This window comes from Zootoca vivipara, chromosome 13 (assembly GCF_963506605.1).
Source record: "Zootoca vivipara chromosome 13, rZooViv1.1, whole genome shotgun sequence".
Classification (NCBI taxonomy): Eukaryota; Metazoa; Chordata; class Lepidosauria; order Squamata; family Lacertidae; genus Zootoca; species Zootoca vivipara.
In genome coordinates, this window is record NC_083288.1 from 33,746,587 (window position 1) to 33,762,216 (window position 15,630).

Here is a 15,630-nt window from a genome sequence, read left to right on the forward strand (position 1 = left end):
CAGCTCTCACTTCCATACATCACCACTGGGAAAACCATAGCTTTAACTATACGGACCTTTGTCGGCAAGGTGATGTCTCTGCTTTTTAAGATGCTGTCTAGGTTTGTCATTGCTTTTCTCCCAAGAAGCAGGCGTCTTTTAATTTCGTGACTGCTGTCACCATCTGCAGTGATCAAGGAGCCCAAGAAAGTAAAATCTCTCACTGCCTCCATTTCTTCCCCTTCTATTTGCCAGGAGGTGATGGGACCAGTGGCCATGATCTTGGTTTTTTTGATGTTGAGCTTCAGACCATATTTTGCGCTCTCCTCTTTCACCCTCATTAAAAGGTTCTTTAATTCCTCCTCGCTTTCTGCCATCAAGGTTGTGTCATCTGGGTATACAAACAACAAATATACAGTATAGCTGTGTGTGTTTTTGTCGGTGAGGGAAAATTCCAAAATCCACAGTTGAGCCATCATCTTTACTGGGACTAAGGAAAACATAACAAATTAGCAAGTGAGTTCTGCAGAATTCATTCATAGGCTTAGTATCTGAGTGGTCCACGTTAGCAAAATGACTGGGATAATGCAGACGGAGTCAAGAGGAAAAATAAACAGATCAAAATAAACAGATCAAATTTACTGAGGAGAACAGATATCTTGGTCTCAAAAACAAATCAAGAGGCAATAGAGGCCCAGAGTTACTCTGTCTGGCCTAGAGAAAGAACCCTGGGATATTGTACATGGCAGTCAGAAAGTCCACAACTTCCACCTCCCATCTTCATGTTGGGAAATATTTCCCGGGTTAAAATTCCTGTGTCAGCAGCGCAAGAGACCTGCCAGAAAAGAAAACATAGCACCCCCTGTCTAGAATACTCACAAGTCACAGATCTCCTACTCTAAACGCAATACAGCTGCAATTCTGTGCACACTTACTTGGAAATATGCATTATTGATCTGGAGGATAGGATGTATATTTCCATAGAGCTGTGGACACTTAAAGCATGGGCGTAGCCAGGGGGGGCAAGGGAAGCTGCCCCCCCAATCAAGTAAATAAATAGAAATACCTCTGCTCCCCCTAACATAAATCCTGGCTATGCCCATGATTTAAAGGAATTTCGAGGATACCCTCGAAATATGTCTGCTCCTGCCCCTTTCACGGTTCAGTAAAAAGTATATTTAGTGAATAGTTTCAAAACAGAAGGGACAAGGCTCAGTTTCGCGTGGGGTACCATACCCTTGAAAGGCATGGAAGTCAGTCAGGAGGTCCGTGATCTTGCCCTTTCTCAAATACTAGAAAGGCGCTCTGCACATATCTCAGAAGCACTCTCAACAGAGCCGATTCCTAACGCCCGATTCGAGCGCGACCCCTAGTGGACATTTATGCCAAATGCAACCCTCAGCGTCCAGTCATCCCCCGGCTTCCCTGTGCTGTCAATCAAGAGGACCGAGCGCCCCACCTTCGACCTGCTCCTCCCCAACGTGGCCGGCCTTTGCTCCGGCTCGCCAGCGCGGGCGAAGCCCAAGTGAGGTCGGAAGTGGCGTCGTCGCGGGCAGGTGCGGGCGAGCGGGCGCTAGAGTGAGGGCGGAAGTGGCGTCAATGGCCAGGGTAGGGGGGAAGAGGAAGAAAAGGGCTGGTGCATTTGGCGTGCGGGGTGCCGGAGGGACGGGAGGATGGTGCTGATCAAAGAGTTGTGAGTACTGAGAGGGGTGTGGGGTGCGCCAGCGTGGGTGGTGCAGGGCATGGGAAGAGTTAACTAGGCAGTGGGGAGGGGGCTTTCCTAAAAAAGGGTGGGCGATAGACAAGGGACCCGTCTGCATATGGCTGCCCCTTTCTACGGCTCTTCCTTCTGTATTTTGCTGGGGGTTTTTAGAGCGCCTAATAATGTGCGCTGGGTGAGAGCTGATGTTTTGGATGAATGGGGCCTTTTGTTTCTGCAATGTAACGGGCGGCGCTTTCTCATATTCCTCTGAAAAGCAGAAGCGGGGGTAGGGGTCGTCTTGGCCCATTCGGTTTACCCTGCTAGGAGGTTTCTCACACACCCAGTGCTGGAATCCATCTGGGGTCCCTGACCCGTCATGTTTTCCCGACAGGAGGCAGCCTGGCTGCCTGCACACTTGGCTTGCATTATAGTTTATACCGTTATTCTCCATTTCGATGTATCTTTTTCTCTCTCTTCCCCACCCTCCACCCATGTTTTTCCACCAAAGCTTAATAGAATAATCAGTGAGGGAGGAGAGCAAATGAGAAGTGCCATTCTCGGATCCCTGAATCCGTCATAATCTTTATGCACTGCTCAGCTCACTTTCTTTAAACTGAGGCCTGTTGATTTCCAGGAACTTATTTCAGAGGAAACACGAAATGTTTGCAGTTTCAGAGTGTTACCGCAAATCACGCTGGGCACTGTTTCAGGGGAAGTTTACAGCAGCAGATTTATCTTTGTTAAAGCCGGCTGGGGCATGCGCTGGAGGAGAATTGTAGGAGAAAAGACCTTGGGGGTGGGGAGATGACAGTCCAACTTGTTTCATCTAGCACATACAACAACATTGCCTCACTTCCAGGGAGAAAGCCCCTTTTAATTCAGTAAGGCTTACTTCTGCATAGGCCTGTTTAGGAAGGTTCTCTGTGCATATTAGTGTGCTCTTCCTTAGGTCAAAGGAGACAGTCTGCTTTGTGTTTCGATTTCAGCGAAACTTCTGCAAACCCTTTAAAGCACATCTCCCCTGCCTCCATGGGATTCTGGGCACTGTAGTTTACCTCTCACAGAGTTGCAATTCCCAACAAGGCTCAACAGACTACAGTTCCCATAGTTTCTCGAGGGGAACGTGTGCTTCTAATGGTACTTTAAAGGTATACCATGTACACGGCCTTCAAGTTTTGAGATAGCAGGGTCCTGCATATGTACGGTATTGCAATGTCTTATATATGTGCTCACCTTGGCAGACTGTTTGGAAATTGCAGCAAGTGTTCAGTGCGGCTGCCAGACTGATAATAGGCACCAGACAACAAGTACCTATTACTCTCATTTGGCCCAGCTGCAGTGGCTCCCAATGGGTTCCTGAGACCAATTCAAAGTTCTGATTTTAGCCTAGAAAGCTTCCCACAGTTCAGGACCCCAATACCTAACAGAACGCCTCTGCTAACACATGCCCACACTGGCCCTGTGGTTGCCATCAGAGGCTTTCCTCTTCCTCCAAGAAAAGTTCTGTGATTGGCAATAAGGGAAAGGACATTTTGGCTTCTCTCTCCTCTATGGATTGGTCTCCCCGGTGAGGCCCACCTGGTGTCAAGTTTAATACCTTTTTGGCACGGGGTAAGGCAGGCATCCCCAAACTGCGGCCCTCCAGATGTTTTGGCCTACAACTCCCATGATCCCTAGTGGTCAGGGAAGATGGGAATTGTAGCCCAAAACATCTGGAGGGCCAAAGTTTGGGGGTGCCTGGGGTAAGGTCTTCCTCTATTTCCAGGCCTCTGGTGGTATTTGATAGGCTTGCTTATTAATTTAGTGTTACTGTTTTAAAGCTGCATTTTACATTATGGCTTGTTCATTCGTGTTTCTAAATTTTTGCACACTTTGATATAAGTATCATATTGTAAGTTGTTTTAAGACTAGTTTTAGTGGCAGTTTTCTAGAAACTTAATAATAATAATGATAGTTCAGATGCAACAGTTGTGCTTTATAAATGGTCTTGGCTGAACAGTCTGTTAAATACATTCCAGGGTGAATAAAGTGTGTTTGTGGAGTGTGAGGGCTTGGGCACTGGAGGTTTCCCTCTCTAACTCTTGTTTCTCTTTCCTCTCCCTTCCCCACCCCCCACCCCCACTCCACCATGCTGCTTTTATCTCCATCCTCCAAAACCAGCCGGGTCGTGCTGCCTTGCTCCGTAGAGGAGGTAAGTTCCATTTACAGTACATGCAGTGGTATTAGGAAGCATGCAACCTTGCTGACTCCCTAGTTCAGGGGTCCCCAAACTTACCCAGCTTTGGGCCGGTTCCTCCGGCGCCGATTGCACGGTGGGTGGGGGAAGGCGCTCCCATATGCGCGCACACTCATTTTTACTGGCGCGGCGCCGGAAATGGCTTCTGCACATGCCCAGACATCATTTCCGGTGCACTTCCAGGTCGGCACGGCACCAGAAATAGCTTGTGCGCGTGCGTATGGGAGCGCATTCCCCCACCCTCTGGCCCGCATGTGTGCACAAGCTATTTCTGGCGCCGCGCCGACCCAGAGATGGGCAACCACACCACGGCGCGCCAGTAAGAACGGGGGTTGGCGGGGGCCGCACAATTGGCTTGCATGGGCCGCATCCGGCCCCCGGGCCATAGTTTGGGAACCCCTGCCCTAGTTAATCAAGGGGAGGGGTTGGTATAAATCAGCAGAAAGTTTGGGGTGCTTTTCTTCCTGTTTTTCAGAGGTGGGGCCAGAACCAAAAACCAAAAGGGCATTGCCCTTTCTGTCTCTCTTTCTGGCTCCCTGTTCTCTCCCTCTCCCTCCTCACCCAGCAGGAGTTGGGGCAGGCAGGCCTTGCCAAGTGACTCCTATGACCTTCCTCGTCCCCAAGACCTGTGCCCTATTTGAAGGCCAATGAGGCAGGAGTATTTCCCCTTCCCTCTTTCCCAGTGCTTGGATTGATCTTAACAGACTTCATCAAATTAGTTCAAAAGTCTCCAAACTACATCTGAAAGTAGTTTCCAGAATTGCCAAGTGATCAAAATTTGAATCAAATTTGTTTCGGCTTAGAACTTTGAACGATTTCTAGTTTTATCTACAAGTTCGTTCTCTCGTCTGTGCCTTTCACTCTGTAGACTCTCATCTTAAGTTTATTTTATACTTTTATTTTATACTTCAGCACAGGAGCCTTTTGAATACCGAAAAAAATTCTTGAGGATCATTTGGATCAACTTGGAACTGTGACCTGAAGGCAACTACTTTGTTTTGTAAAGGGATAAATTTGAACTGGGATGAGTCCCTTTGGGGGCATGACAAACTTGAATCTCCTGTTTAAAATGCCCATTTCCAACCTCTGCTCTTTCCCTCTTCAGTATCAGGTGGGGCAGTTATTCTCTGTTGCTGAAGCCAGCAAGAACAACACTGGTGGCGGCGAAGGGATTGAGGTGCTAAAAAATGAACCTTACGAGCGTGAAGGGGAACGGGGGCAGTTCACCCACAAGATCTACCACCTCCAGAGGTAAGGTCCTTCCTGGGCACGGGCATCCAAAGGCATAGGCTTCCTCTGATGCCCTGTTTTTCTTTCTCTTGCAGCAAAGTTCCTGGATTCATTAAGATGTTCGCCCCTGAGGGGTCCCTAGTTGTTCACGAGAGAGCCTGGAATGCCTATCCCTATTGTCGAACGGGTGAGCCAGGGAGAGGGATGGGAGGAGGCGCTATGTCTGTAACTGGGACTCCCTAGATCAGGGCCTCCCAAACTTGGGTCTCCAGCTGTTTTTGGACTACAGTTCCCATCATCCCTGACCAATGGTCATATTAGCTTGAGGTGATGGGAGTTGTAGTCCAAAAACATTTGGAGACCCACGTTTGCGGAACCCAGTCCTACCTCGATGCTTTGGTAGGGGAACAAATTTGTCTGGAGTGTTCTCATTTTTTTTCAAACTCTCTATCTTGAACAATGGCTGAGTGGCAAAAATCCAGGGGTTGTTTGGCAGAGATTCTGGAAGTGCCGTACACGCCATTCATCATTGCCCTGCTTAAGCTGAGAATATAACCTAGAAATGTACCCAGCAGACTCCTGCAACAAGCAGCCTATTGGCAAACTCTTTTCTTACATTACTGCTCTTCTCATTGACACAGGTCAGAGGAACCTTAAGTTTCCACAGAGTTTGAAAAAACATTCATTTTGAGCATGTGCTGGGAAGGTTTTCATAGGCCAAGGGCCACATTCTCATTTGGGCAACTTTCTTCGGACGGTGTTGGGTTTGTCCTGGGGCAAAAGTGGGAGAACCAACAAATGCAAATTATACATTTGTACAATTGGTTTCTACACAAACTCGCAAGCCCCGTCCAGTCCAGCAGGAAACATTATCAGAGTTCAGGGACAGTCAAAACTGGTGTGGGAAACCTTTGGCCCTCTAGATGTTGCTAAACTACAATTCCCATCATCCCTGGTTTTGGCCATGTTTGCTGGGGCTGATGGGAGTTGCAGTTCAGCAACAGCTGGAGGACCATAGCTTCTCCACACTTTGTCTAACCTGCTGGATATATTGGGCTGAAACTGTCCTGTGTGATTTGGGCTACATAAATGGCAACTGTGGCTAGAGAAGACATATATCAAGCTGATTAGGGAAGGTTTTTAGTTTCATTATCCTGCACTAACATGTTTCTGTCTTTCTCTTCTTTCTTGTGGTCCCGTCTGCTGCAGTTATTACGGTAAGTGACTTGGGGAAGGGACATCTGTGGGTGGGTGGGTTGGGCAGCGCTTCTCAGTGAACCCCAACTCCCCCAGATTCTCTGGGTACATCTGTGTCCTCGCCTATCTCCAGTAAGCTATGGCACATCCCCTACCCGATGAAGTCCACTTCTCATGAGTCACACACCCACATCCCAGAATGTCGCAGAGCATTCTGGGCAATATGTCTGCTCAAGTCATGTGTGGCTTTAGGTCCGCGTGTGCTCTTGTTACCGCAGAGTATTCTGGGTAACCATTCTTCTCTCCTCCCCACCTTTTCCTTTTTGGACAGAATGAATATATGAAGGATGATTTCTTCATCAAAATTGAAACCTGGCACAAACCGGATTTAGGTGACCAAGACAATGTAAGTGACGGGAATGAAACGCCACGTTTTATCCACAGAACCAGGGTGCCCAAGTCCTGCTGAATTGTACTTGCTATTAATAGAAAGACCGTGGGCACAGATGCACTGTTTTATTATTAAGGGGGGAGGGGGACTGGTATTTGATCAACCAGCATTTTTTCTTTCTGCACAAAGAAAATATTTTGTATCCGGAATAGTAGTTGTTATTTACTGTATGTCACTTATGAGTTGCTTCCTGTGAGGCATCTTGAAGCGATTTACAATACAATGGCATATATAAAATAGTTGCACGTGTAAAAACAACTGAATACAAAACACAAAAAATCAAACACAAAAATGCTTTTTAAAAATAACACCACACACAGGAAATCAGTTCAGTTCAGATACCAGCTGGGATAAATAATTTAGACTTTGTTAAGGTTCCATTGCATATATAATGGAAAATAAAGCACTTATTCTTGCAAAGATCTTGAAAGCACTTGAAAGAGGAGACTGTATGGAAGAGAAACATGCTTTATAATTAACTATTGGATGCAGTTTGGGGTTACAGCGGTCTTTTTCTCTTCTAAATGACTGAAATATTTGGCAGTATTGAGGGATGCAATCATAAGGAACTGTATTTAACTTTCTGTGATTTTTATTGGAGCAAATCTGGGTTACATATGTTGTTATTATTTAATTTCTATACAGTCATGAGAAAATTTAATTCTGTGGTTTTACATATCAAGACATAACAATCATCTGTTTTTAGCAGGTCTTAAAATTAAGTAAATACAACCTCAGATGAACAACAACACATGACATATTACTCCGTGTCATGATTTATTTAGCAAAAATAAAGCCAAAATGGAGAAGCCATGTGTGCAAAACTAAGCACACCTTATGATTCAATAGCTTTTAGAACCACATCTAGCAGCAATAACTTGAAGTAGTCATTTTCTGTATGACTATATCAATCTCTCACATCATTATGGAGGAGTTTTGGCCAACTCTACTTTAATTTTGCTTCAGTTCTTTGAGGTTTGCTGGCATTTGTTTATGCACAGCTCTCTTAAAGTCCCACCCAAATCTTGTGTGTTTTGATGTAAAATACATTATTATTATTATTATTATTATTATTAAATTGAATACATTGATTGCCTAACACTCGTTATCTTTAAGCCAGTACAAAGCATATACAGTGGCACCTCGGTTTGCGACCACAATTGGTTCCGGGGAGCCGGTCGCTCCCCGAGTTTGTCGCTCCCCAAGGCATGCTTCTGCACATGCGCGAAGCGCCGATAGAGCGCTTCTGTGCACGCTGCGCAGATCGCTTCTGTGCATCCGAGCGCTGCGGAACCTGGATGTAAACACTTCCAGGTCCGCGGTGGTCAGAAACCGAAGCGGTCGCTCCCCGAGGCGGTCACAAACCGAGGTACCACTGTATCATAATACAGAAGCATATTAAAAAGTCAACAAAGCCCAATCAAACTTTAAATGCTGGTGGCTCCCATTTTTGTTTCGGGTGAGGACATAAAAACTCTTCTATCTGCAGGTCCACAGCCTCGATGCAGAAACTTGGAAAGATGTTGAGGTGGTCCATATAGATGTCGCTGATCGGACGCAAGTGTCAGATGATGTAAGAGGCAACCTTGGTTTTCGTTTGGCAGTTGGAAGAGTGTTTGGCAAAGGTTAACATGACACAGAAGGCAGGGGGAATTCTGGGAGGAAAGGCGCCCTTGCCAGCTGTCTGCCTTCTGATGGGAAAGAAGGATCCCTTTGTGGCTCCGGAATGTGAAAGCCGTGAGCACAAAGGGAATCTTTTTGGTTATTGTAGCATCTGCAAACGTCCTACATGGAACCATTTGTTCTTTCGAATAGCCCTAGATTGGGAGAGCTCAGGAGAACAGTACCCCAGTGATCCTGCCCATCGCTACCTGGCCTGAGGGGCCTTCGTTTCCACGCACAACTCGTTCCTCTTCCTTCTCCCTCCTTTATCCCCCCAAACATTGACAGAGAAAGGAAGTTTGCTTATATCTAGCCAGGCTCCACGTTGTGATCTCATTTGTTCCTGCTGGCCCATGGCCTACAGAAGGGATGAAAGGAGATCCCCCACTCTGAGTGAGGAGAGGCCCCTGAGTGGAGAACTTGTCTCTGAGCATATGCTGAGCACTTTCTCTTTGCCACCAAGTGACTAGTCTATTCTCTACATCCTTAGAGCGAAGGTAACAGTAGTGGTGGTGACGGCTGGTACCACTAAAACCACATTGTTGCTCAACTTTTTGCACTGCTCGTAGTATCCAAAATAGTACCCTTTTGCTTTCAGGCCCTGTTTTTTGTGTCAAGAGGAATCTGCCCTTTCTGACTGCTTTTCTACCTGCTGGACAAAGATCTTCATGGCATTTATCCAACTCTGCCCCCCCCCCCCCCGTATCTCATACTGCTGACATTCTCATCTCTGCTCTCTTATCTTTCAGGATTACAAGCCAGATGAAGACCCGGCTCTTTTCAAATCACTGAAGACGGGCAGAGGGCCTCTTGGTCCTGACTGGAAGGTACGTCCAATCCCCTGTCTTGTGATTTGTTTCAAGGCGCCTTATGGGATGCAATTCATAAAGGAAATAATAGATAAATGAATGATAGCAAAACTTATGAACCAGCCTGTAAGTGTGTTGCATCCATACATCTCGGGCCTCTAGAGTTCTTCGTTGTTCTGAAGACAGGCTTTGAAGACAGGCCTCGGTCCTATATACCTGAAGGAACGTCTCCATCTGCGTTGCTCAGCCCGGACACTGAGATCCAGCGCCGAGGGCCTTCTGGGGGTTCCCTCACTGCGAGAAGCAAAGCTACAGGGAACCAGGCAGAGGGCCTTCTCGGTAGTGGCGCCCGCCCTGTGGAACGCCCTCCCATCAGAGGTCAAGGAGATAAACAACTACTTGACATTTAGAAAACACCTAAAGGCAGCCCTGTTTAGGGAAGTTTTTAATCTGTGATATTTTCAACAACAACAACAAAACCGTTTTTGGTGAGGACCATGCCTGTACACAAATATCAACACAACAATAATTAAAAATGTTAAAATTCATTGCATACTATCCCAACAAAACCTTCATCCCACAAAACAGGAAGAGAAGGAAAACAAGCAACGAGTTAAACAGACGATGAAGGGGTCTTTACTTTATCATCCATAAATCTTTCCCTGGCTTTCATGGCCTTCATCACAAAGACCGCTACCACATGGGTAATTCGTGGGTTAGCATCAACTAACAAAAATTTTACTCTATCTTCAGGATTGATTATAGAGTTGGTTATAATTTGCAGCATCGCATCTCTAAAGCCCGAATAAATGGGGCAATAGAGGAGCTAATGTATAAGACCCTTTTTAATTTTCATGAAGCAAGGGCATAAACGGTGTTCTGCTGGGATTTTTGTAAATCTACCGGTCAGGTATGCAGTTGGCAATGTTTGAAACTGGGCCATAGTGAAAGCTCTCCGAAGGGTGGGATCAGTGATATCCACTAGGTAGTTGGCACAGATTTTGACTGCTTTTACTCGGGGAAACCAGTAGGAAACCCCAGAATTTTTTATCTTCGTGGTGTCTAAAAAGGTGTCTTTTTCAAAGATCCATTCCCGAACTTTATCAGGGCTCCACAGTTTGAGAGTATTAAACTCGGGTAGATTGTATCTGGATAGAATGTCTAATAGGTTTTGACGCCAAGTAGTATTATGTTGTAAAGATGCAAAACCTTGTTTAGCCAATAAGGTGTTCGAGGCATTTGCAAGGTTGATGAAAAAACACAGAAATCTTAAGTGGGCCCTGGCAGACACAGAAGGTAATCCTACTTCCACTCTTAAGAAGGCTGCCGGGGTACCCTGAGGGAGTGTGATATTTTAATGTATTTTGGTATTTGTTGGAAGCCGCCCAGAGTGGCCGGGGAAACCCAGCCAGATGGGTGGAGTATAAATAAATAAATAAATTAAATAATAGTGTGACCCCAGGGGCCTGCAGGTTTCATCTTAGCAAAGCAAAATGTGTGCTTGCTGTGGCACCAGCCCCAAAAGATGGAGTCTTCTCAGTGACCTTTTAGTCATGGCCAGGAAGAGAGAAAGCAAGTGTTGCAGTGGTCACTGGGTACATGAACCTGCTGAAAGATGGGTGGGGGTAGGGGTCTTATCAAAACTGGAAGGTGCTGCACCCATCGCCTTCTGTATCTGCTGCCAGGGCTGGGGCTGTGAGAGACATCAACAGCAGTCACTCCATGTCCTTGCCCATGTGGAAGTAACACCCATTTGCTTCTACAGCCAGGAGATTCAGCTGCAGAATGGGATTTGTAGGAACTCTGGAGAACGGGGGGGGGGGGATGACTTACAATAGTCAGGGCAAAGGTTTATATATCGCTGTCTGTTCTATTGTGTTTTAAATACATTGCAAGCTGCCTTGAGAACTTTGGTTAGTAGGCATGGTGTAAATGAAATATATAAAAAAGGGTAAATCTCTTTTTCATCCCAGCAAATCCCCCTTCAGATGCTTCGCCTATAAGAGAAATCTCCACAAGTTTGCTTTGAAACTGCAGCGGCAACTCCAGGCCTAATCTTCTTGGCTTCTTCCTTTCTCCCCCTTCCCCTTCCCCCTATCTCCCGTCCATTAGCGGGAACTAGCCAACAATGAAGATTGCCCCCACATGTGTGCCTACAAACTTGTGAGTGTGAAGTTCCGCTGGTGGGGTCTTCAAGGCCGAGTGGAAAAATTTATCCAAAAGGTAAGAACAGGCTGAGGCCGCTGGCTCTGATCTGCATTGGAGCCGGCTTGGATAGGAACAGATGGCAGAGCGATATTAGCAAATGGGATTTGAGACTTTCTCCAGCGTTGTTGAGGGTTTTTTTAGGGGCGGGAAGAGGTGGGGGTAAAAAACCCATCTTGAGCTTGCTCTGCAGAATGCAAGCCAAGGACTTTTACCTTCAAAGAGAGAGTGTAGACCAGGCATCCCCAAACATCGGCCCTCCAGATGTTTTGGACTACAATTCCCATCATCCCTGACCACTGGTCCTGTTAGCTAGGGATCATGGGAGTTGTAGGCCAAAACATCTGGAGCGCTGCAGTTTGGGGATGCCTTGTGTAGACTATTCTCTCCACCTCAAGGTCTCTTGCATTTTCGTCAACCTGTTTTGTTGAAACCTTTCTTCTCTTCCTACAGCAAGAAAGACGCCTCTTTACCAACTTCCACAGGCAGCTATTTTGCTGGTTGGACAAGTGGGTGGATTTAACCATGGCTGACATTCGACGGATGGAGGAAGAGACACAGAGGGAGCTTGATGAGGTATTTTGGGGCAGAGGACCAGGTTTGTGGGTGTTGAGGCGCACATGGTTTGGGTTGGGAGAGCGTCCCTTACTTTTGTGCTTGAACTCTTGTGGGTGGAAGGCCAGAAGTACAACTTTCCCTGTCACTGGGTCTTGAAAAGATGGCTTTGCCCATACAAGCCTGATCTCTGAGATCATTTGAGGGTGGCCTGCTTCAGATGCCATTGTTGACGGAGCGTAAGGTGGATGGGGTCAAGCAGCCAGGCCTTTTCTTTTCATGGTTTCCTTATTGTGAAGGCCTTCCCAAAAAGGCCTTCCATGGCCAGCTCAGTTCCCACTTGTAGAGGCTTAGTTAAAACCCTTTCTTTTTTGTTTTCCCGCAGCTAGTCTTGAGGCTTTGTTGATTTCTTTTTTTAAAAAAATACAAATCTTTATTTTAATATCACAGAATAAGACATTATTTCACACATTAAAATACAATAAATTGATTTAAGAATAATCTATACAGACAAAGAAAAAGAAAAAAGAAAATCAAAGAAGATCAAGAGTAAATATATTACCGCATAACTATACCAGAACGGAAAAAAAAGAAACAACAATAAAAGATTCTTTATATGCTTCCACCACCTTCTACACAGAAGTATTGTGTTTCATTATTCTACTGGTCTGTCCTTTGATAATAAATTGTCATTTTTCCTTTTGTATACAATAATTTTTCACCTTAAAATTTCCCACCTATTTTCATATCCTGCTGGGTTAGTCTAGGCATAACCATGTATTATTTCCCATACCTGATTTTCTTAAGGCTTTGTTGATTTCAATGAGCTGAGTTGTTGTTTTTGTACTTTGGGATTAAATGTGGTTCCTGTCTTGCCCAGAGAGTATTAATGCTTTAAACCCTCAAACCCTATAATGTTTGGTAATATGCTGATGCATTTAAATACAATTGTCATTTATTATTATTATTATTATTATTATTATTATCATTATCATTTTTAAAAACCTTTTTTAATTTAGTGGCAAATCTTTCTGGCAAGGCCATGTGGAAGTAAACAGAACCAATATTACCACCATGTAAGACTTGGAAGTTATCCAGCTGCTGAAGGATCTTGTTTTGTTGCAGATACGCCAGAAGGGCACTGTGAGAGGAATGACTGCAGGGGACGAATGAGCGTCCCCTATTGCCTGGGCCGAGAAGTAACAAGGTAGAAGAAATTGGGAGAGTGGAAAGCTTTACATAGTTATGGGTAGAAACTCTGGGTGAGGGTGGGAGGAAACAGTGATCATACCTTGGCCTCATCAAGCCATGATATGCATGTGCCTATGCCCCCCCCCCAGCCAATTTGTGGCATGAGGAAACAAGCCTGGGTGCCTCTGATTAACCAAAGTTTCCCGTATTGTCAAAACTTGGGAGATACAGTTACCACATTTGGAACAAGCAACGATATTAAGGCAACTTAGAACTATGGTTTTAATATGTGGGCTTGTTTTGGAGCTGGTAACCACCGTTTCCTGGTTCAGATGAAACCGGAAACTATGGTCAACTAGAGACTTTCTGGTTTGTTTGCTCCTGCCATGCAGAGAAGGCCAACTTGTCTTTTTAAAGAATATTAAATGAGACGGAAAAGGAAAGGTGCTGCTTTTCGCTGCTAATACTTTCTTTTTGTTGTCTTTCTGTCCCAGGTGCAGTGCCCTTTCTGACCTGAGATTGGACCTCTCTTCGTGGGACTCCGCTCTCCCTCCCCATGCCACCTTGGGAGGGGAAGATGGGCCCCCGTTCTTTTCCGTCCTTTTGGTCCGAAAATACTGTATTCAAAACTGACCCTGCTTCTGCCGGCACGGGAAACCCCCAGGAAACTGCCCTGCCCTTCTTACTGATCATGGATTAATAGGTGCCCCACCACCACAAGTGGGGCCTTAAAAGGGGGAGGCAAGGACCTTCCAGGGTGGGGTGGGGATTTCTCTCTTATTTTTGCCCTGCAGGAGCAGGGCTGCATGACTATTAATAAGATTAATCTTAACATTATTTGAAATTGGGGTATTGGGGTAGGGAGGGGCTTTCTATAGGCCAAAGGGAAAGGAAGATCAGGAATGCCTAAATGGGGGGTGGGGAGGAAGAAAACGAGTGAAACTATAAGGAGCATCATTTTTGCCTTCACTGTGGATTTAAAATGGTCTTTCAGAGAGGCATGGAAGCGCTGCTTCAGCACCACATTCATTTCCTGGGATTGTGGGGAACAGTGACCGTAGCAGTTTCATTCTCGGTTCTTCCTGTGCCATAGGGTGGAGTTAAAACGTGCCACTAAACTGACTTGTTTGTTTTAGGTAGCAAAGTTCATCTGCCCTGTTTCCAAAGAAGGCCACATGTGGCTAAAATTTTCAGGGTCTGTTTCTTGACCCTTCATTTCCTCCTTTTTAAATGGCACTGAACTCTACTCCTAGGTTGTTGTTTTTTTATTTTAATCTTCTTTCCCCTGTCCCTCATATCCCAGTTGTGTTGGTGGGAAGGGCATGTAATTTCCCCCCACTTGGGAGAGTCACTCTGAAACATTTCAGCAGCCCCTTTGGGACTTAAGTGAGGGGGGGAGTGGAGGCATTTAAGGCCCAATAGTGCATTACTAAGGATCTGAACAGTATTTTTTTTAAGCAAGAAAAACACTGAAATCTTTTTTTAAAAAAGTAAAACAATAAATAAACTTGAAGTTGAGTTCTTGTCCAGTTTCCTTGTGGGGTGGGTGGGAGACACAGGGAGGGTTAGTGGCTGCTGTGGCTCATTTGAGTACCTCATAGAGTAGGGTGAGATCTTGCAAGTCCAACCCTATGTCAGTGGAGGAAATTTGCTGATCTGGATAACGTAGTTACCTGGCTTCTGCTTAATAAAAAACAACAGCAAGAAAACCTCTAGCCATGGGAATATCCACCACCTTCTAAGGCAGCCTGCACACACTCACAAACAGCTCATACAGTCAGGAAGTTATTCTTAAATGTTTCATCCAAAACCTGTTTGTCCTTAGACCCTGTAGTTCCGGACCTTCCCTCTGCAGCAGCACAGAATAAATCTTCCCCATATGTGGCAACTTTTTCAGGAACTGAGTAAGATGTCTACTTTTCACCTGTTAATCAACTTTGCTCCAGGCTAAACATACCCAACTTCCTCAAGGGTTTTGGTCCCCTATTTTGTTTCTTTCCTGCAGTATGAAATGGGCTAGAGAGAAGCTGGTGTGTGTGTGTGCTGGGGTTTTTTTCTTTTTTTTTATGTACCCGATGCATAAGTTCCCAGAATAAATTACAGTGGTACCTCGGGTTAGGAACTTAATTCGTTCCGGAGGTCCGTTCTTAACCTGAAACTGTTCTTAACCTGAGGTACCACTTTCGCTAATGGGGCCTCCCGCTGCCGCCACGCCATTTCTGTTCTCATCCTGAAGCAAAGTTCTTAACCCGAGGTCCTATTTCTGGGTTAGGGGAGTCTGTAACCTGAAGCGTCTGTAACCTGAAGCATCTGTACAAACCTGCTCAGTCCTCCTTCCTCACCTCTCTTTTTTTTTTCCCTGTGGGGAAAGGCAAGAACTGACTTAATAAAGCTACTGCTTCCCCAGCAGGGT

General features: G+C 45.6%; 1 protein-coding gene across 1 annotated transcript; it reads left to right on the top strand.

The window, feature by feature from the left end:
• Positions 1-1,586: 1,586 nt before the first annotated feature.
• On the top strand, positions 1,587-14,735 carry LOC118094602 (phosphatidylinositol transfer protein beta isoform). The gene is made up of 12 exons (XM_035135145.2): positions 1,587-1,672; positions 3,842-3,872; positions 5,023-5,168; positions 5,243-5,334; positions 6,357-6,364; positions 6,676-6,750; positions 8,285-8,368; positions 9,207-9,284; positions 11,379-11,489; positions 11,925-12,047; positions 13,152-13,233; positions 13,712-14,735. The coding sequence occupies exons 1-11, from the start codon at positions 1,653-1,655 to the stop codon at positions 13,197-13,199; spliced, it is 816 nt and encodes a 271-aa protein (XP_034991036.1). The 5' UTR covers positions 1,587-1,652; the 3' UTR covers positions 13,200-13,233; positions 13,712-14,735.
• The last annotated feature ends 895 nt before the right edge of the window (positions 14,736-15,630 follow it).